Source organism: Lolium perenne, chromosome 3 (genome assembly GCF_019359855.2).
Source record: "Lolium perenne isolate Kyuss_39 chromosome 3, Kyuss_2.0, whole genome shotgun sequence".
Classification (NCBI taxonomy): Eukaryota; Viridiplantae; Streptophyta; class Magnoliopsida; order Poales; family Poaceae; genus Lolium; species Lolium perenne.
The window spans coordinates 231,328,544-231,351,244 of record NC_067246.2 but is presented as its reverse complement, the minus strand read 5'-3'; the positions used below and the strand labels follow the sequence as shown (position 1 = coordinate 231,351,244).

The window sequence follows — 22,701 nt, the reverse complement described above, 5'->3', positions numbered from 1 at the left end:
AGGGAAAATATGAAGCGCTGTTCGGGATAACCGGGGTACAGAATAGAATTGCAAACTCGCAGGAAGTCCCAAAATTTCTTCTTTGTAACAACTTGGCCATGGTAATTTACAAATTTGTATGCGTTTGTGTTCTTGATCAGCTCTGTTGGCCACAGCAAGGATGACCATATCAGTATACGGAAGGGATGATGAATGTGAGAAGATAAATATAATTTTGCTTCAAATGCCTAATTTGCAGCTGATGCACCAAGCACTAAATCTGGAAAGAAACCAAGCTCTTGAAGGCGTAGAAAAACAATATGTTTGAACTGCTACCCTTACCTGACCAACAACACTCTGATTATGCAGTTTACCAGTCATGGTAGTGGATAATATCTACTTTCTACCCTGATTGGTGAAGTAGCACCAACACTTCACGCCTAAAGTACGAATAACTCAAGAGGTTTTCCTCCCATGACTAAGAAAGACGGCTATCAAGGGTTTTCCATCCGGGGATCGACGGGTCCTCGTCTCCTCTGCTTGTCGCTCCAGCAGCGGGTGGGGATGGGTACCTCGGACCTGCGCCCGGTGCTGTAATAAGTTCCCTAAAGTAAAATTTAGCCAGCCGGCAGCGACGTTATGGTGGCTGTAGCGGCACAATGCGGAAGAAGAATAGGGTATACCCTTCTCCTCGTCCACTTTGTCGGCGGCGGTCTCACTTGCGGCGTTCAGGGGAGCGGAGAATTGTTTGGTCGCTACTTTCATAGAGTGTTGGACGTCGCAAAAGTTTTCTCATCTTGATAGACGCAAGTAACAAATGTCCTTATTTCAGCATTAAGTCCACACGAAGCTGACTAATGTAGTACCGTTCTTCACAGCCATTCGGCCTTGTACTTAACTTAACTTTAAGCAAGAACCCAGGAATGGAAATCATGTAGCTGATACTGAAGGTAGGTAACTATCAGAAGAATTTTGTTCTGACCTGTATTGGTTAGATAGAAGAAGTGACATTGAGAAAAATGTACAGATGTTTTATGAAAATTCCCTCGATAACTGGTCGAGTACCAATCACCTTCCCAGAACATACTTACATCTCCAGCTCTGAATGATCTCGGCGATCAGGCACCAATCAAGGGTGATCTCGCCTTGCCTGCAGCCTCGACGACAATATGACATAGGGCACTCCAGTAGAGTGGTGCTTCCAGGTGAGAGAACACTGCAGCAGCAGCAGCAGCACAAGCAATGAAGACAACTGTAAAGAGAAAGCTCCGCAATCAACCGCCGGGTAGCAGATGTGCTCATCAGCCATTCGTCGAGCACATCGGCGGCCGCCGCCTAACGACATTCAGGACATTCAGGTGGGTCAAATGCACGCACCTCGGGTTGCAGGGGTGGGGGCGGGTGCGGGTGCGGCACGAGATGGTGAAACGGCGGTGTGTGCTCCGCTCGAAGCGACGGGACGGGAAAGCCGCCACCGCTTAAGGGTGTCAAGTGGGATCCCACTTTTATCCCACTTGTATTATAATTTGATTTTTTTAGTACAAATTTTGACATCAAAATTTAAACTACATAGTACAAAATAACATCCCACCCAGACCACCTTGACACCCTGTCCGCTGCATTGGTCGCCGCGGCCGCCATGTCAGTTTTTCGCTCCTGCTTTTTTTTGTCGATGGCAAAGCCAAGCTAGGCCACCGAAGTCAACCGGCCCACCCCGGGGAGGGGGCCCAGTTGCAGGTCGGCAACTCGGGCTCGTGGTCTCCGTGTGGTGTCGTGTTGCGTGTACCACCTCGCTGTGTGGTTGGTTGGGATAAGCTTGGAATTGGATTGGCGAGGAGGTCCACGACGTGTCTGCACGCGGCCCCTGCCTCCTATACATTCTCTCCCGCGGACGGCGCCCAGACACCGTAGAGGCGACGACAATGACGGCCGGGCAGCCCCTCCGCGCAGACCCCGATCCCCAGCCGCGCCGCCACGCGCCACCGGCCCTCCACCCGGCCATCGTACCGGCCTACCCGCCCCCGGAATCAGACAGCGAGGAATCCTGGGTCTGGTCCCAGATCAAGGCGGAGGCGCGGCGCGACGCGGACGCGGAGCCGGCGCTGGCGTCCTTCCTCTACGCCACCGTGCTCTCCCACCCTTCCCTCGACCGCTCCCTCGCCTTCCACCTCGCCAACAAGCTCTGCTCCTCCACGCTGCTCTCCACCCTCCTCTACGACCTCTTCCTCGCCTCCCTCGCCGCGCACCCCACCGTCCGCGCCGCCGCCGTCGCCGACCTGCTCGCCGTGCGCGCCCGGGACCCCGCCTGCGCGGGCTTCTCCCACTGCCTCCTCAACTACAAGGGCTTCCTCGCCGTCCAGGCCCACCGCGTCGCGCACGTGCTCTGGGCGCAGTCCCGCCGCGCCCTCGCGCTCGCGCTCCAGTCCCGGGTCGCCGAGGTCTTCGCCGTCGACATCCACCCCGCCGCAGCCATCGGCAAGGGCGTCCTCCTCGACCACGCCACCGGCGTCGTCATCGGCGAGACCGCCGTCGTCGGGGACAACGTCTCCATCCTCCACCACGTCACCCTCGGCGGGACCGGCAAGGCCGTCGGCGACCGCCACCCCAAGATCGGGGACGGCGTCTTGATTGGCGCCGGGGCCACCATACTTGGCAACGTCCTCATTGGCGCCGGCGCCAAGATCGGGGCCGGCTCGGTCGTGCTCATCGATGTGCCGCCGAAGAGCACCGCCGTGGGGAACCCCGCCAGACTGATCGGCGGGAAGAAGGGCGATGACATGCCGCCGGGGGAGTCCATGGACCATACCTCCTTCATACAGCAGTGGTCAGACTACACCATTTGAGGAGCCATTCAGCCGAGCAAAAGGTGCCACTGCCCTCCTCTGTAAGATCTGCCTCCGGTGAGGCGAGAAGGTGAACAGTATTATCGTACATCCCCGTGCTCCACTCCGCCCATATGTACTCAACTATAGGTTCACCCTGTACCTGTAATTTTTGCCAAGATGCTCTCTAGTGAAATGTTATACAGTACCCATCACAAAAGTTGGCATCATCTTTCATGTTCTCTATACTCCCGAACAAAATTGGTGTTGGTACAGTCTGGATAATCGTGCTAAAACTAATTTCTGAACATTCTAAAAAAAATACTTTCTGCAATTCCAAACATAAAACAACCACATGGAGAGCTCCTGAACATGCATCTCTCACTCCACTCACATGGGAAAACACCAGATGTGTCATTTCTTTCAACATGCTTCTCAACAATCAGGTTGAGAGCTTCTGAACATGCTTCTGAACTACTTTCAGATGTGTCATTTCTTCTAAAACAAACACCTGTGACATGAGAAAACACCAAAACATCCATGCAGCATTAAGACAGAGTGATCACGCATGATGCTCTTACTCTGGCTGCCTCCCGTGACGGCAGCGGGGACAAGGTTTTAGGAGAAAGGGGCCTAGCCCCGGTTCCATTTCTGAAACCAACCGAGGTTTACAACATTCAAGTTATAGAGTTTTTTGGGAAAGCTCAAAATGTAGCCTACAGGACACCGAGCACAACCTACAGACAAAAACATCACTACCCCAAACAAGGGTAAGCTAGCTGCAGATGTCTAAGGCCATCCAGGGTTCTCCCTAGGCCAGTTGCCGTAATTCTTGTGAGGATGCCCTCTAGTTAAATGTCACGTCCATTGCTGAATTGTGCATCATCTTTGAGGCCCTCTATAATGGCATCCATAGTTTGACAACTAAAATTGGTGTTGGTACAAATCAAATTGCTCGTCTCCGGTTACATGTGCGTTGCGCCGCTGCCCCACCAAACCAAAAAACTAAAACCAGAGGAACGGAGCCGTCACGCCGACGGGGGCTGAGATCCACCCCGCCTCCATAGCCCGAAAGCCACATAAGCGAGGAAAATCGCCGGCTACACGGACGGGAGACAAAAATAAACCCTAATCGTCTCCTAAGCCTTCTCTCAGGTGAAGAGTATGACACGTGAGAAAGTACCCATTCCAAAAGTTGGCACTCTATACTCCGCATAACAAAATAGTACCCATTCCAGAAGTTGGCATTCTATACTCCGCATAACAAAATAGTACCCATTCCAGAAGTTGGCATTCTATACTCCGCATAACAAAATAGTACCCATTCCAGAAGTTGGCATTCTATACTCCGCATAACAAAATAGTACCCATTCCAGAAGTTGGCATTCTATACTCCGCATAACAAAATTGATGTACGCCCGGATAATTGTGCTCAAACTACTTTCTGGCAATTCCAGATAACCTTCTGAACATGCGTCTCTCCCTCCATATACTTAATACTTTCAGATGTGTCATTTCTTTTAAAACAAACACCGTTGATATGGGAAAACACCAAAACATCCATGCAGCATCTGCAAAATACCAAACAGATCAGCCATGATGTTCTTATTGTGTCTGCCTGTATGGCTACCTATAGGCTCCGGTGACGGCGGCGGGGAGAAGGTGAACTGTACTGTACGTGCTGCGAAGATGCCCTGTTGTGAAATAATGCTACACCCATTACTAAATTGGGTATCATCTTTGACGCCCTCTATATATAATATATAATGGGGTCCACAGTTTGAGAACTAAATTAGTGTTGGTACAAGTCAAATTGCTCGTCTCCGGACACATGTGCTCAAACTAGATTCCAAACATAAAACAGAAACCTGTGGTAAACACTATAGCAGCCCGTGGTTTTAATCAATCTTGTGGGTGATTGATTCGAATCTTCGCACGTTCACACTAATTGATATGATCTCTTATGCTTATTCCATGGTTTTAATCAATCTTGTGGGCGATTGATATGAGTCTTTGGACGTTCGCACTAATTGATATGTTTCCTATGCAATCGTGATGTTCCAACTTGGAACATATCAATTCGGATGAATTTGAATTCAAAGAAGTGGGCAGCAGCCGTCATAGAGACATCTATCCATTCCTCAACGCCGAAGCGATGCCGCCGCCATCACCTATCTTCGTAGACATTCCACTAGCCAGCTTAATAGCCATTCCATTCGTATCTTTATTTCATCGCGATTAGCGATATTGTAAGACTATCAATTATGAGGTCACCTTCAGGTAATTTTATTTTAATATTTATTATTGTTATATTAGTCGTGATGTGTGAGTAGTCCTCTCGGGCTAAGCCGCTTTTGTTTTGATTGATACGATTTAATCTTTCCTTTCCCATTGGTCTTCCAGACACTGCATGGAATCATTCCATACTTTACATCAATTCTTGCAAGTCTATCTCACTCTTGTGTCATAAACCAATCAAATGATATTACATGATACAACCAACCCGAATCAACAAATGTAGGTGGAAAAAACACTTATTTCACCACAGCCATCAGTTCCATGTTTCCAATGCCCATTGGCAATAAGCTCAAAACCCTGCTTTCGAAGTTGCGCAATGACTTGCATGGCCCGATCAATCACTTTCCGAGGGTGAAGTTCGTGGAGAATGCCCAGGAATTGTTGTTGACAGGGTCGACGATGTGGTCAGCAAGGTTCTCTAGGGGCCCCTTGCTAGTTACGATGGCTTGCACAAAAATTCAAACATGGAGAACATGGCAAGCCGGTCATTCTTGATCTCCTTCACCTTGAGCTCTGTGAATGCCTCTGGGTCTTCAGCCAAGCCAAGAGGGTTGAAGCTTCCGCCGGGGTAGAGTGGGTCAATAATCTCCCCGAGTGGGCCACCTGCAACACGGTACCCCTCAACAACGCACATGAGCACGACCCGACAATCCCAAATGGTGAGGATGCTCTGTGTGTGGACGAGGCTGGAGTTGCCGAGGTAGTCTAGGCCACCTCACTGAAGATCTGAGATCCGGCCTTGAATCAAACTGCTTCACCGAATTTGACACCATTGCGAGCTACAAGCTCCGGGAAGACACACCCAAGCACGTAGAGCATGGCCCACCAATAGTGGATCACCTCAAGCTCCCTATTCTCGGCGAATGTCTTAGGATCGGTCGAGAGACCAGCTGTGCCCCAGCCGTAGTCCCCAGGGAACTCACCGGTGAGGTAGGATGGTGGCTGCCCTGACAATGAGCCAAGGTAGAGGGCAAGGTCATGGCCGTACCACGAGCTTCCAGACGCGGTAGGCTTGGACTTGGAGGCCGCCTTGCGCATCTTAATGTGGCCCTCGCTGAACACATTGGAGGTGGAGAGCTTATCTGCAAGAGTTGGGGAGGAGTGTGCCATGGTGGAAGCTGCCATTGCGGAGGAGCAGACCGGGGAGACAATGTTGCTCGTGTTGTGCTTGTAAGCTATAGGCCGTGGTGTGAAAAAGAGACCTGTGGTGGAGTTTCAATAGTGAGTGCAGTTGTGACTTCGTGAGGGCCTTACCCGCTATGTCACTGCGTGGATGGGTCTGTCGATATCTCTCCTAATGATATGGTTGAACTTTGGTTTCTTTGATTCTGTCTTAGCATGCCACCTGTGTGAACGTATTGCTTACATGTAAAGTGTAACCTTATGAAAGTGGGCGTTGACGAGGGATCACCTCGCCAATGCCTACAGATTGTAGACTTGGGTTTCGGGCGAGAGCGACGATGGAGATTCCAGGAACGAGATTAGGCACATGATGTACCCAGCTTCGGGTCCCCTCGGTGGAGGATCCCTACATGCTGCTAGCAATCTAGTATATGAGCATAAGTATGTTTACATGGTGCCGCCGTAGCGGACCTATGTTGTCTATCTGTTGTCCTCCCCTCTATCGGGTGCCCTGGCTAGCTTTATATATGCAACCAGCCTAGGGTTTTACAAGAGTCCTAGTCGACTACTTCTTCGGGTTGCCTTGTTGGGCCTTCTCCATATTGGGCCGGGCCGAGCAAGGTATACTAACAATGGGTACCCGAAGGGTATATGTCAGGCGTAGCCAACTGGGAGATGGCATGTGGACATATCGATTTCCAATAGGACTGGATAGGGAGTCAAGGCAGCAATAGCCAATAAGAATATAGCCATATAGCATGCAAGCATAATGTTGGTGCCAGGTGGATATGTGTAAGGGTACATTGCCCTTATGTGTGGTTTTGGTAATTAATGACAACCCCTATGGGCTAATGTTTTCATTGAGTTTATATGAAGGAATATTCCATATGTACTACTAGTATTCCATATGTTGGATTCAAGTATGGATGCCATGAAGATTAAGATATACCTTGTGTATTGGCATCAAGATCATCGATTTGAAGATATATATGTGATATGATCAAGAGGAAGAAATCAAGATGGAGTTCTTATGAGGAACTCAATATTAGCCATGCTCTAGCTTAATCAATGAATGATCAAGATCTTGAGTGCTTGATTCCAAGTGAAGAATTTAAGTTATGGCTCTAAGTCGGCGTCATGATAGTCTCATAAGTTGAGCTATGGTTAAATAAGATTTAGAGCATCCAAACAAATGAAGAATTCTATATACACCTCAAGATAGTATGATAGAGCATGAGAATATACAAGGTTAACCAATACAGAGCGACTTCAACGAGGAGTTCTCCTCTAAGTTCCTCTCCGGCGACTCAGCTGTGGCGCGCGGGAGCTTCTTCTCTCCTTCCGGCGACGATGAGGCTCCGAGGCGTGCGGCAGCGGATCAGGTTCTGCGCAGAAGATCCCAAGGGCTTGTTTGTTATTTTTTTGTTTCTTCAGGGTTCCTTCTGTGAAATGGGGACAGTCGTCCCATGTCTGGACTGTTCTTGTAATTTCCAGTTTCCTTACTTAATATAGTTCAGATATTAATACAGAAAAACGCTCCCTCTCTCCCCCCGCGTTGCCCTCCTCTGGCGACAAGGGGGGAACCCTGCCGCCGCCGCCTCTCACCCCTCCACCCCTCTCCCTCGCTTCGCCACCGCTGGAGGGGGGCCGGCAAAGCCGCGCGCGCCCCCGGGGAAGGTGGCGGCGGGGCATTCTCTCCCCCTCCCGCGTCCCCTGGCGAGGAGGAGCTCGCCCGGGCGCGGCGATGTGCGGCGAGCGCGGCGGGCCGGCGGCTGGGCGCCGGCGGGGCTGCGGGCGACAGGTGGTCCGTGGCCCGGTCGAGGTCGGGGGCCGGAGGTGGTGCAGCGGGGCGCGGCGGGGCTTGGCGGCGCGTGCACAGGGCCCACATGGGCTCCTGCGGGCCTGCCCAGGCTTGCTCCGGGTCGCTGGCTCGGCCTGGTCGGCCGGCGGCCTGGCTCGGCGCCCCCATCTGCACCCCCGGTGGTTCGAAGCGGCGCGGCGGCGGGCGGAGCTCCGGCTCCTCCCAGATGTGGCGTCGTCGACGGCGGCTCACAGCTGTTGTCCGGCGAGGGTGAGCGGGGTGGCAGCCCCTCTCCCCTGCTTCTTCCGCTGCGGGTGGTGATCTGCCGGTTGTTGTCGGTTGCTCGTCGCGGCGGGCGTCGGCTCCTGCCGGCGGTGAGGTTGGTGGTCCTATGTGGTGTGGCGTCGTCGCCGCGTGGGAGGTGCTGTGCTAGTGGTTCGCAGGCCGGCGGCGTTGTGGGTCTCCCTCATCTCCGTTCGGCAACGTGGGAGTGCGGAGGTTCGGCTGCTCCGAGCGAAAGCTGATGGCGCGGCAGCTGCGGATGTCGCTATCATCTTGGGGGCCTTCATGGAGCCTTCAACCTCCTCCGCTCCCGGAGCTTAGTTCTTCGGGTGAAAGCCTAGGCCGTGGCAGGGCCGGACGACGGCGTCGATCCACGTCGCTTCCCTCTTGGGGGCGTGGTCTTGAAGACTTTGTTCCCCATCGTGCTTTCCTGAGGCTGGACTTGTACGGCATCTCGGCGGGTGGCCGGTGATGTGTGAGGTCCGTGTGGTGGCTTGTGTGGCAACGATGGCGGTGGTGAGCGATGTTTTGGTAGCGTCAAGACCTTGGCTTCAGCGAGCGTCCGAGCTTCCTCGTCTTGTGTTTCGCTTGCGGTGGAGTCGGAGCTGCTATGGTTTGTCGAGTTTCTTCATTTGAGCAGCGTACGATGACCTGCTGGGTGGCCCTCTGGCGATGATCTTCCTCGGCGCATGTCTTGCGCTTATCCTCTTCGGAGCTTGTCATCAGAGTCGGAGCTGCCTGTTGCTTCACGAGGAGTCGCTTGTTTGGCGGTGGCCGGCTTGAGCTTCACGGTGCCGCTTCGGCGGGGTCTTGGTGGTTGGTTCTTCGGTGAAGTCGGAGTCGCTGAAGAGTGATGACGATGACGTTGAAGGTCAACCGCGACGACTTCTCGCTTCGGAGCCCTGTGTATCTTGTGTGGGTTGCCAGGGTGGCTCTGTGCCCCCGCGGCGGTCGTGCTCCATAACGAGCGTCGGGGCACTTGTTTCGGTTTTCGGCCGGTTTTCCGTTAATAAACCGGCCAAATTCTGTACTTCTACTCTATTAATGAAAACTGCAAGTCTTTTGCCTCGTTTCAAAAAAAAAAAGTTCAGATATTTGGCTCAAAAAAAAAAATGCCTGGTCAAGTGGAGATCAGTATGCAGGCCAGAGATCTACGTCGGCTTGGGCATCCACGATATGCAGGCCACCAGCATCGCTCTGAGAACGCGGGTTTGGCAGACCTGGACGTCGCTATCCATCTAAGCCATGGCGAGGCGAGCGACTGGTGTTCTAGACTGACCGCTGGCTGGGAAGGTCTGCATCGATGAAATGGCTCCAAATCTATTTCAGGCCTGCACCCGCAAGAATCTAACTATTGCTCACGCCATGAACGATTTGGTTGAGGCACTTGAAACGTGACTTGCCGCAGTTGGCTGTGTGATCGAACTGCTGGTGGTCTGTGTGACCGGACTGCGTCTCTTGGCGTTGCACCGCGGACGGCGTGTACAGTGTACTCGGCGGCCTCTACGTATGCCGCACAGTTTATTGGCGCCACTCAAACTTGCTTCACAGCGTGCATTTGGGCTAGCGACGCCCCCATGCCAGTTCTTCGCTTGGCTCGCTGTGCTTAGTGCAAGCCAGCTTTGTGCAAAACTCTGAAGGAATTATTCTTGGAGCTGCTTAGAAAGTTTTTTTTTTTTTTTTGCCTTTTTGCAGATCTAGGATCAGATAGGTGGGGTTGCGAAGCTTTGACCACAAAAATTTAATTATCTTGCATTTTAATTCCTGATATAGCATGGAATTAGTCCTAATACTTGTCTATAAGAAGAAAAAAATGGTATTTTGGAGGGGGGGCCATGGCACCCCAACTGGATACGCCCCTGGCTCCCGGGTTCCCTCCGTAGGATAGTTTGGTTCACTTTCGCAGCCATGTGCTGAACTTTGTGAAATATCCGCAATAAACTAACTATCGAAGGGAAAATGATCTCCAACCCATCTGATATGTTCTTTCAAATGTCAATTCTTATGAAGTCTAGCGATGAACAGAACACGACTGGACGAGGTGATGGGTGCAGTGAGGAGGTTGCACGTGTAAACTAGAGCCTGAGGACGTCGACGTGATGCTTATGGAGGCTTAGTTTTGCCTGTTTGTTTCTCTCTTTTACCCTTGTTGGCTTGTTTCAAGCGTTGTGTTGTATTTGCTAGCACTTATGACGTTATCTATGTTGTAACCGACTATGTAATGTCCCTGTTCGAGGCTTTATATATAAAGCGAAGCCTGAGGCCTTATGTTAAAAAAATCGAAGACATGAATCTTACCACGGTAGCGTCTCATCTCTATTACACATCAGGCACCGATTCTCCATCTGATAGGAAAATTAAATCCACCCACAAAGAAAGCATCTTAATCACGATGTTATCGACTGGTCAGGTGTATCGACCAAGGAACACAAGTTACATGACTATCTTCAATTAGGTGTATGAGACCATTCTGCACATGGAAAAGAATAAATCTCCCGGGCCAGATAGGTTTCTGTCCGAGTTTTATCAAAAAATTTGGTCAGTAGTTAAAAAGGATCTGATGAACTTGTTCGAACTTTTCCAATGAGGGGAACTTCTTCTCTTTCATCTAAATTTCGGCACTATAATTTTGCTCCCTAAAGAAGAGAATGTTGTTCAGATTCAGCAGTACAGACCGATCTTCCTATTGAATGTAAGTTCTAAAATCTTCGCAAAGGTGGGAAGAAATCATTTTACTAAGGTTGTGCATATTGTTATCAGGCCCACGCAAATGTCCTTCATGTCAGTGAGACATATTATGGAACGAGTACTAATTCTTCACGGGGCTATTCATGAGCTTCGAAAAGGCGTACGACAAGGTTAAGTGGCCTTTCTTACAGCAGGTCATGCGGATGAAGGGGTTTAACCCTAAATGGTGTCATCGCATAGATAATTTTATTAGCAAAGGCAATGTTGGTATTAAGGTTAATCATGACATAGTTAATTATTTCCAACTAGGAAAGGATTGAGACAAGGTTACCCGCTGTCACCTATGTTGTTTAACGATATGCTTGCAATTTTAACTGCACGTGCTAAGGAAGACGGTGAGGTTGATGGTTTGATACCACATCTAGTTGATGTGGCATTTTCATCTTGCAGTATGTGGATGAAACACTTATTTTTCTGGAATACAATCTTGAAAAAACGCTTAATATGAAGTTGATTCTATGTATCTTCGAACAACTCTCGGGACGGAAAATTAACTTCCATAAGAGCAAAGTTTTCTCTTTTGATGGGGCTAAGGATGTTGTGGAGGATTATATGAACCTCTTTTGATTTGAAACTAGATCATTCCCATTCAAATATTTGGGAATCCCAATTCATTTTCGAAAATTTAAAAATAATGAATGGAAAGCCATAGAGGATCATTTTGAGAAAAAACTTTAGCAAGTTGGATGGGAAAACTATTGTCATATGGTGATCGTTTAGTGCTAATTAATTGAGTTTTAACTAGCCTACCAATGCTTATATTTCTTTGAAATGCCGAAAAGGGTATGGAAATATTGGATTTCTTTATATCACATTTTTTTGGCAAAGCGATGTCCATAAGAGGAAGTATAGGCTAAATCGATGGATCTTCATTTGTCGACGAAAGCATCAGGGTGGCCTTGGAGTGGAAGTGCTTGATATCAAGAATAAGTGTATGTTAAAAAAAGTGATTTTTAAACTCTTACCCAAACAAGGGGTATAATAAGAACTCATACAAAATAAATATCTTTACTCTAAATCTATATCCCAAGTAAAACCCAAATCAATGGACTCACCTTTTTGGAAGTGCCTAATGAAATCAAAGTATGAGTTCTTTAAATGCGGTTCTTTGAAGGTGGGTAATGACGAGTAAACTCAATTTGGGGAGGACACATGGCTAGTCAACACGCATCTATCTCAACCATACCATTACCTATATAATGTATTACAGGGAAACCTAGTTTCAACTGAAAATGTTATGTCTCAAAGGCCACACAATATACGATGGAAAGTATGGCACTCTCGCCACCAGGCTGCACCGTTGTAAGAGAAACTTCTTACACTGGTTCAATTTTGTTGCAGATATGGCTGTATAAATGGTGGTTGTTGAGGGAATTGTTGTTGTTGTTGCTGAGGGGATGGTTGTTACTACAGAAATTGTGGTTGTTATTGCGGTGGAATTGGTTGCTACCATGTGTAGGGAAAGGGTTCTTGTTGCGAAAATGGTGGTTGTTGTTGTGGATCTGGAAATAGTTGTTGTTGTCCTTGTTTCTCGTAACCCAGAGTTGTGGTGGCATCAACACTAATTGTCGTGAAGGCAAGGAGAGCTAGGATGAATTAGTTCTTCATGTTGTTACTAGTGTTCGATGCTGTGATCGGATGCATATGATTGTCTTAATTAAGTATCGAAGATGGAGAATGCTCTTCAAGGTGCGGGCCTATTTACAGCTGAGATGACATGGTTTCTTTTCATCTTTGCATTTGGTTTATGGAAAGTGTATGCATGCTCCTCAAAAAGATCATTTGTATGTAGTGTTAGGTGGTCTTACATATGTATTATTGGGTCGATCATCAAAATGGATTTGTTGATATGACTCATCTTGTTCACTTTACATGTCAAATAGTAATCAAGGTGTATCCTTTTCTGAAGCAGAATTTGTTGTGTGAATAAGTTGTTGTGCATAAACCATAGTTGACATGGTTTGTGTGGAAGAATGTTTGTAATCTTGTGTGAGTATTATTCAGACTAGTGATACTTCATGTGTTAAGGGTTGTCCAGGACTACATTACTTTTTCTGAACTAACTTTGGAGTGTTCTACTATTAGTTGGTAAGATGAAGTGGCATTAGCATATCATGACATTTCTCAGGTTTATAATGCTGTATAACTAATGGTTATGGATTATATTAGTAATGCTTTACACGGCTTCATCATTTTGCTCAAAGTGTGAAGATTTCCATTTATTTGCATTGTTCAGATAAATAAACAAGTTGTTCATGACTTGATAAAAAAATATGAAAAATGTGTGGATCGTACAAAAAGGACAAGAGGAATCTTTGCACTTCCTTAGCATGTATGCACAAAACACAAGCTGTCATATTTACTCAACAAACATCTGTAGCCATAATATCTAGAATTCGTTAGATCCATGATTTTATTTTCATATGTTCTTAAGACCCAAAGTGCAAAGCCACTATCCAAAATTGTGTTAGATTTTCAACTTTGGGGTTTAATACAGATACTAGGGAACAATTTCTCCAACCTCTCATACTCTCAACAATTATGCGGGTCTCTCACTTGATGTCTACGCACGCTTCTATTCCTGTAGACAGTGTTGGGCCTCCAAGAGCAGAGATTTGTAAAACAGCAGCAAGTTTCCCTTAAGTGAATCACCCAAGGTTTATCGAACTCAGGGAGGAAGAGGTCAAAGATATCCCTCTCAAGCAACCCTGCAATCACGATACAAGAAGTCTCTTGTATCCCCAACACACCTAATACACTTGTCAGATGTATAAGTGCACTAGTTCGGCGAAGAGATAGTGAAATACAAGTGGTATGAATGTATATGAGCAATAGTAACGGCACCAGAAAATAGCTTGCTGGCGTGCAGTTGATGGTAGTAATATTGCAGGAAGTAAAGATGCGGTAAAACAGTAAATAAGCGATGATTGCAGTATTTGGAAACAAGGCCTAGGGATCATACTTTCACTAGTAGACACTCTCAACATTGATCACATAATAAAACCACTCTACACTCTCTTGTTGGATGATGAACACCATTAATTGTGTAGGGCTACAAGAGCACCTCAATGCCGGAGTTAACAAGCTCCACAACATTCGATATTCATATTTAAATAACCTTAGAGTGCATGATAGACCAACGCAATTATACCGAGTACTAACATAGCATGCACACTGTCACCATCAAGCTATGAAAGGAGGAATAGATCACATCAATACTATCATAGTAATAGTTAACTTCATAATCTACAAGAGATCACAATCATGAACTACGCCAAGTACTACATGATGCACACACTGTCACCATTACATCATGGAGGAGGAATAGAGTACTTTAATAACATCACTAGAGTAGCACATAGATGATATTCAACTAGATCACAAAGAGAGAGATGAACCACATAGCTACAGCAGAGCCCTCAGCCCCGGGGGTGAATTACTCCCTCCTCATCATGGAGACAGCGATGGCGGTGAAGATGGCGGTGGAGATGGCGGTGGAGATGACTCCGGGGCAATTCCCCGTCCCGACAGGGTGCCGGAACAGAGACTTCTGTCCCCCGAATTGGAGTTTCGCAATGGCGGCGGCTCTGGAAGGTTTTCTCGGGTTTCGTCAATCGGTGTCGATGTTTTAGGTCAGGGAGACTTAAATAGGCGAAGAGGCGGAGTCGGAGGGGCTGCGAGGCAGCCACACAGTAGGGGGGGCGCCCCCCTGGGCCGCGCCGCCCACACGTGTGGTGGCCCTGGGCCTCTCCTCTGGTGTCTCTCCGGTGTTCTGGAAGCTTCGTGGAATTATAAGATGTTGGGCGTTGATTTCGTCCAATTTCGAGAATATTTCCTTACTAGGATTTCTGAAACCAAAAACAGCAGAAAACAGGAACTGGCACTTCGGCATCTCGTCAATAGGTTAGTGCCGGAAAATACATAAATATGACATAAAGTATGTATAAAACATGTAGGTATTGTCATAAAACAAGCATGGAACATAAGAAATTATCGATACGTTGGAGACGTATCAGCATCCACAAGCTTAGTTCCTACTCGTCCCGAGTAGGTAAACGATAACAAAGATAATTTCTGAAGTGACATGCTATCATAATCTTGATCAATACTATTGTAAGCATATGTAATGAATGCAGCGATTCGAAGCAATGGTAAAGACAATGAGTAAACAATTGAATCATATAGCAAAGACTTTTCATGAATAGTACTTTCAAGACAAGCATCAATAAGTCTTGCATAAGAGTTAACTCATAAAGCAATAAATTCAAAGTAAAGGCATTGAAGCAACATAAAGGAAGATATAAGTTTCAGCGGTTTCTTTCAACTTGTAACATATTTATCTCATGGATAGTTGTCAACATAAAGTAATATAATAAGTGCAAATATGCAAGCATGTAAGAATCAATGCACAGTTAACACAAATTTTTGCTTCTAAGATAGAAGGAAATAGGTAAACTGACTCAACATAAAAGTAGAAGAATGGCCCTTCGAAGAGGGAAGCATTGATTGCTATATTTGTGCTAGAGCTTTTATTTTGAAAACATAAAGAGAGCATAAAAGTAAAGTTTTGAGAGGTGTTTGTTGTTGTCAACGAATGGTAGTGGGCACTCTAACCCCCTTGCCAGACAGACCTTCAAAGAGCGGCTCCCATGAAAGATTTTTATTTTTGGGTGGCACTCCTTCCAACCTTGCTTTCACAAACCATGGCTAACCGAATCCTCGGGTGCCTGCCAACAATCTCATACCATGAAGGAGTACCTTTTTATTTTAGTTTTATTTAGATGACACTCCTCCCCACCTTTGCTTTCTCAAGCCATGGCTAACCGAATCCTCGGGTGCCGTCCAACAATCACATACCATGGAGGAGTGTCTTTTTTTTGTAAAATTATGAAGGTTAATTAATTTGGGGCTGGGAACCCCATTGCCAGCTCTTTTTGCAAAATTATTGGATAAGCGGATGAAGCCACTAGTCCATTGGTGAAAGTTGCCCAACAATATTGAAAGATAAACACCACATACTTCCTCATGAGCTATAAAACATTGACACAAATAAGAGGTAATAACTTTTGAAGTGTTTAAAGATAGCACTCAAGCAATTTACTTTGGAATGGCGGAGAAATACCATGTAGTAGGTAGGTATGGTGGACACAAGTGGCATAGTTATTGGCTCAAGGATTTGGATGCATGAGAAGTAATCCCTCTCAATACAAGGCTTAGGCTAGCAAGGTTGTTTGAAGCAAACACAAGTATGAACCGGTACAGCAAAACTCACATAAGAACATATTGCAAGCATTATAAGACTCTACACCGTCTTCCTTGTTGTTCAAACCCTTACTAGAAAATATCTAGACCTTAGAGAGACCAATCATGCAAACCAAATTTAAGCAAGCTCTATGTATTTCTTCACTAATAGGTGCAAAGTATATGATGCAAGAGCTTAAACATGATCCTTATGAGCACAACAATTGCCAAGTATCAAATTATTCAAGACATTCTACCAATTACCACATGTAGCATTTCCCGTTTCCAACCATATAACAATTAACGAAGCAGATTCAACCTTCGCCATGAACATTATGAGTAAAGCTAAGGACATATTTGTCCATATGCAACAGCGGAGCGTGTCTCTCTCCCACACAATGAATGCTAGGATCCAACTTTATTCAAACAAAACAAAACAAAAACATACAGACGCTCCAAGTAAAGCGCATAAGATGTGATGGAATAAAAATATAGTTTCACTAGAGGAACCTGATAATGTTGTCGATGAAGAAGGGGATGCCTTGGGCATCCCCAAGCTTAGATGCTTGAGTCTTCTTGAAATATGCAGGGATGAACCACCGGGGCATCCCCAAGCTTAGAGCTTTCACTCTCCTTGATCATATTGTATCATCCTCCTCTCTTGATCCTTGAAAACTTCCTCCACACCAAACTCAAAACAACTCATTAGAGGGTTAGTGCATAATCAAAAATTCACATGTTCAGAGGTGAAACAATCATTCTTAACACTTCTGGACATTGCTCAAAGCTACTGGAAGTCAATGGAACAAAGAAATCCATCCAACATAGCAAAAGAGGCAATGCGAAATAAAAGGCAGAACCTGTCAAAACAGAACAGTCCGTAAAGACGAATTTTTTAGAGACACCAGACTTGCTCAAATGAAAATTCTCAAATTGAATGAAAGTTGCGTACATATCTGAGGATCACGCACGTAAATTGGAAGATTTTTCTGAGTTACCTACAGAGAACCCTGCCCAAATTCGTGACAGACAGAAATCTGTTTCTGCGCAGAAATCCAAATCTAGTATCAACCTTGCTATCAAAGACTTTACTTGGCACAACAATGCAATAAAATAAAGATAAGGAGAGGTTGCTACAGTAGTAACAACTTCCAAGACACAAATATAAAACAAAATTGCTGTAGTAAAATAAAAACATGGGTTATCTCCCAAGAAGTGCTTTCTTTATAGCCATTAAGATGGGCTCAGTAATTTTAATGATGCACTCGCAAGAAATAAGAGTTGAAGCAAAAGAGAGCATCAAAAGGCAAATTCAAAACAAATTTAAGTCTAACCCACTTCCTATGAAAGGGAATCTTGTAAATAAACAAATTCATGAAGTATAATGCAACAAGCATAGAAAGACTAGACAAGCGCAACTTCAAGATTTTCAGCAAAAAGAGAGGTGTTTTAGTAACATGAAAACTTCTACACCCATATTTTCCTCTCTCATAAAGATTTTCAGTGGCATCATGAACAAACTCAACAATATAACTATCACATAAAGCATTCTTATCATGAGTCTCATGCATAAAATAATTACTCTCCACATAAGCATAATCAATTTTATTAGTTGTAGTGGGAGCAAATTCAACAAAGTAGCTATCATTATTATTCTCATCAAGTGTAGGAGGCATAGTATAATCATAATAAAATGTACTCTCCATAGTAGGCGGCACCAAAAGACCACTATCATTATAATCATCATAAATAGGAGGCAAAGTATCATGAAAGAAAATTTTCTTCTCAATGCTTGGGGGACTAAAAATATCAAGCTCATCAAAACCAGCTTCCCCAAGCTTAGAATTTTCCATATCATTAGTAACAATGGTGTTCAAAGCGTTCATACTAATATGTTCCATGGGTTTTTTAATTTTCGCATCAAACCATCCATGTCTTAACTCAGGAAATAGATTAAAAAGCTCCATGTTGCTTTCCATTATGCCTAACTAGTGAAATAAAAACAAGAAACAAAAAGATGCAATTGCAGGATCTAAAGGAAATAACTTCGAGCACTTACAACGGCGCCAGAAAATAACTTTGTTGCCTGGGACCGGAGTGTGAGTGCCTTTTACCTTACCTCCCCGGCAACGGCGCCAAAAAATAATTTGATGTCTACGCACGCTTCTATTCCTGTAGACAGTGTTGGGCCTCCAAGAGCAGAGGTTTGTAGAACAGCAGCAAGTTTCCCTTAAGTGAATCACCCAAGGTTTATCGAACTCAGGGAGGAAGAGGTCAAAGATATCCCTCTCAAGCAACCCTGCAATCACGATACAAGAAGTCTCTTGTGTCCCCAACACACCTAATACACTTGTCAGATATATAGGTGCACTAGTTCGGCGAAGAGATAGTGAAATACAAGTGGTATGAATGTATATGAGCAGTAGTAACGGCACCAGAAAATAGCTTGCTGGCGTGCAGTTGATGGTAGTAATATTGCAGGAAGTAAAGATGCGGTAAAACAGTAAATAAGCGATGACTGCAGTATTTGGAAACAAGGCCTAGGGATCATACTTTCACTAGTAGACACTCTCAACATTGATCACATAATAAAACCACTCTACACTCTCTTGTTGGATGATGAACACCATTAATTGTGTAGGGCTACAAGAGCACCTCAATGCCGGAGTTAACAAGCTCCACAACATTCGATATTCATATTTAAATAACCTTAGAGTACATGATAGACTAACGCAATTATACCGAGTACTAACATAGCATGCACACTGTCACCATCAGGCTATGAAAGGAGGAATAGATCACATCAATACTATCATAGTAATAGTTAACTTCATAATCTACAAGAGATCAGAATCATAAACTACGCCAAGTACTACATGATGCACACACTGTCACCATTACATCATGGAGGAGGAATAGAGTACTTTAATAACATCACTAGAGTAGCACATAGATGATATTCAACTAGATCACAAAGAGAGAGATGAACCACATAGCTACAGCAGAGCCCGCAGCCCCGGGGGTGAATTACTCCCTCCTCATCATGGAGACAGCGATGGCGGTGAAGATGGCGGTGGAGATGGCGGTGGAGATGATTTCGGGGGCAATTCCTCGTCCCGGAAGGGTGCCGGAACAGAGACTTCTGTCCCCCGAATTGGAGTTTCGCGATGGCGGCGGCTCTGGAAGGTTTTCTCGGGTTTCGTCAATCGGTGTCGATGTTTTAGGTCAGGGAGACTTAAATTGGCGAAGAGGCGGAGTCGAAGGGGCTGCGGGGCAGCCACACAGTAGGGGGGCGCGCCCCCCTGGGCCGCGCCGCCCACACGTGTGGTGGCCCTGGGCCTATCCTCTGGTGTCTCTCCGGTGTTTTGGAAGCTTCGTGGAATTATAAGATGTTGGGCGTTGATTTCGTCCAATTCCGAGAATATTTCCTTACTAGGATTTCTGAAACCAAAAACAGCAGAAAACAGGAACTGGCACTTCGGCATCTCGTCAATAGGTTAGTGCCGGAAAATGCATAAATATGACATAAAGTATGTATAAAACATGTAGGTATTGTCATAAAACAAGCATGGAACATAAGAAATTATCGATACGTTGGAGACGTATCATCACTCTTATAACCTGCAGGTGGAAAACAAAAGGGAAAAGAGAGGTCATAAGACGACGGATATTTGAGGGAGAAAGGGGAAGAGGATGATCACCTTTAGGCATTTTTAACCCACTTCCCAATTGGATTGGGGTGTATCACATGGGATTAGGCGAGAATTTGACCTATATGGGATTCAGTCCAATTCAATCCATGTAAATCCCGTTCAATCCATTGGAAACCGAACAAGAAGATGATCATGCTGAGTGGTAGAGGCAAGATGGGAGAAAGGGGTAGAATGATGGTGCGGGTAATGAAGAAGAGAGACTTGTCGCCGCTGTTGGTCATAGCCGTACTGGTCCTGCTGACGCCAGTTGTCCCCGCTGCCGCCATTAATGGACTACCAGATGGCGCGATCACCGGCCGTTGATCGGCTATGATGATGGAATTCAGGAGACTCTATGCACAATTGAGAGAGCTGTCGCTTCTGACGAACTTGGATGTGGTGGGAGGCTCCGGCTGGCCGGACTTCCTCGTCGTCAGTCAACAAACACGAGATGAGATGCAAACAAGCAAAATGATGTATGTGCTGGGCTGGGATTGTGAGTTGATTCGCCTCTCACAACAAAAAGAAGTCCAATTCAAATTTTCCGCTTGTGACGCTTAGCTTGAGTCTGGTCACTCCAAACTAAGAACCAAAAGCAACTTTTCTTTGGCTCACTACTTTTTCAGAAGATGTATTAAATGTCATTATAAGTTGCTTAGCCACATGTGTATTGTTTTACTTTGAACTCAATTTTACAGGGCATAACCTTATCGATCTTTGGCAATGAGTAAAGCAACATATTTTGTTTTTACACTCCTTTCTATCTAATTTGGTAGTCTATACATAATTTGTAAGTTTCGTATCCTCATGTGTATTATTGTGTTGACATGGACATGACTCGTCCACTTTACACTTTATAGGGATGATATATTTGTATATATTTTTCATGCATTTCGTTCCTTCATGTGAATGTGAAGGTATGTACACACGTATTAGGATGAGCGAAAGAGCGGTGACATTTATAGAAAATTGTAGTTTCTGCATGCATTCTCTTCCTTTTTGTGAATGTGAAGGTATATATATACACACGTATTAGGCCTAGGGAAATAGGGGTTAGATAAAATTGTATGCTGGGGTATACTTTTTCATGCATTCCCTTCCTTCTAGGGAATGCGAAGGTAAATATGCATGAACTAGACCAAGCGAAAAAGGGGTGGAATGTAGAGAAAAATGCATGTTTGAAGGAACTTGTGGTTTCTATAAAGCATGGAACAAGATTAGTGTATATTTTCTCCATTCTGTTACACATAACAAATCAATTATATCCCATATAAATCATAAATTATATCTAAGGCTAACCTCAGTGTTAATGCATATAGATCCGGACGGGGATGAGTTAACCTCACACCCTTAGGAAATTAAGTTGCATTTTGTCCTTACTTAATAGTAGTCTACTCAATCCAATATGCATAGTCATTCAATAATGATTAGAAAGATGCATTACATTGTTCTTAGTGATGAACGTTTGAACATGCACATGAAAGGAACACCAACAAGAATTTTCACGGAGACAAGAACTTTCTTTGTCTTTTATTCCCAAATTTGAACCAACAAGGGTCCATGTTAACACACTTTATTTGTCACCTCTACATAGGGTAAACATCGTTGATATGTCTACCTACGGCGAGAGCTCATATATTCTCAATAGCCACCAATGCTGACAGAGACATCACCAAACTGTGGGGGTGGGATGTTCACATTACACACCATCGATAGTGTCTGCAGCGCCTGGACTTGTAGCTGTTGAGGCTGGAGGAAGCCCTGGACCTGCTGGTGAGGCTGGAAGAAACCTTGACCCAACTTTGGTTGTTGTTGTTGCATGATGATGGCGTGCACGACATTTTGGATGGCCTGATACCGAAACTGCATAGGGATCTCCGCCAGTTGGCGGCAACACTGTTTTCTCATCACTTGGCAGCTAATCTGCTGCAACATCTGCGATGGAAAGAATGGCACTCTCGCCACCGGGCTACACTGTTGTAAGAGAAACTTCTTACACTGGTTCAGTTGTTGTTGTTGCGGATATGGCTGAAAAAATGGTGGTTGTTGAGGGAATTGTTGTTGTTGCTGAGGGGATGGTTGTTGCTGCGGAAATTGTGGTTGTTGTTGTGGATATGGTGGCTCCCATGTGTAGGGAACATGTTCTTGCTGCGGAAATGGTGGTTGTTGTTGTGGATCTGGAAATAGTTGTTGTTGTCCTTGTTTCTCGTAACCTAGAGTTGTGGTGGCATCAGCACTAATTGCCGTTAAGGCAAAGAGAGCTAGGATGAATAAGTTCTTCATGTTGTTACTAGTGATCGGTGTTGTGCTCTGATGCTTATGATTGTCTTAAGTATGGAAGATGGAGAATGATCTTCAAGGTTCGGGCCTATTTATAGCTGAGATGACATGGTTTATTTTCATCTTTGCATTTGGTTTATGGAAAGTGTATCCGTGCTCCTCAAAAAGATAATTTGTATGTAGTGTTAGGTGGTCTTACACGTGTATTTATTGGGTGGATCATCAAAATGGATTTGTTGATATGACTCATCTTGTTCACTTTACATGTCAAATAGTAATCAAGGTGTATCCTTTTCTGAAGCAGAATTTGTTGTGTGCACAAGTTGTTGCGCATAAACCATAGTTGACATGGCTTGTGGGGAAGAATGTTTGTAATCGTGTGTGAGTTGTTCAAACTAGTGATACTTCATGTGAGTGATACTTCATGTGTGAAGGA

The 22,701-nt window shown here is 45.5% G+C and overlaps 2 protein-coding genes and 1 pseudogene across 2 annotated transcripts; 1 reads left to right on the top strand and 2 right to left on the bottom strand.

Annotated features, from left to right (window-relative positions):
* Nucleotides 1-1,840: 1,840 nt before the first annotated feature.
* Nucleotides 1,841-3,079, top strand: LOC127343630 (probable serine acetyltransferase 1). The gene has a single exon (XM_051369790.2). It carries the CDS (start codon nt 1,902-1,904, stop codon nt 2,820-2,822), a length of 921 nt encoding a protein of 306 aa, XP_051225750.1. The 5' UTR covers nt 1,841-1,901; the 3' UTR covers nt 2,823-3,079.
* A 2,358-nt stretch (nt 3,080-5,437) lies between these two features.
* On the bottom strand, nt 5,438-6,224 carry LOC127338577 (chlorophyll a-b binding protein 2, chloroplastic-like; annotated as a pseudogene).
* A 15,268-nt stretch (nt 6,225-21,492) lies between these two features.
* On the bottom strand, nt 21,493-22,307 carry LOC127338576 (avenin-E-like). The gene has a single exon (XM_051364635.1). It carries the CDS (start codon nt 22,266-22,268, stop codon nt 21,627-21,629), a length of 642 nt encoding a protein of 213 aa, XP_051220595.1. The 5' UTR covers nt 22,269-22,307; the 3' UTR covers nt 21,493-21,626.
* Between the last annotated feature and the right edge of the window lie 394 nt (nt 22,308-22,701).

What these genes read in the sequence shown, in the direction of transcription:
- LOC127343630 (XM_051369790.2), top strand. Translation starts at nt 1,902, where the DNA reads ATGACGGCCGGGCAGCCCCTCCGCGCAGACCCCGATCCCCAGCCGCGC.
- LOC127338576 (XM_051364635.1), bottom strand. Translation starts at nt 22,268, where the DNA reads ATGAAGAACTTATTCATCCTAGCTCTCTTTGCCTTAACGGCAATTAGT.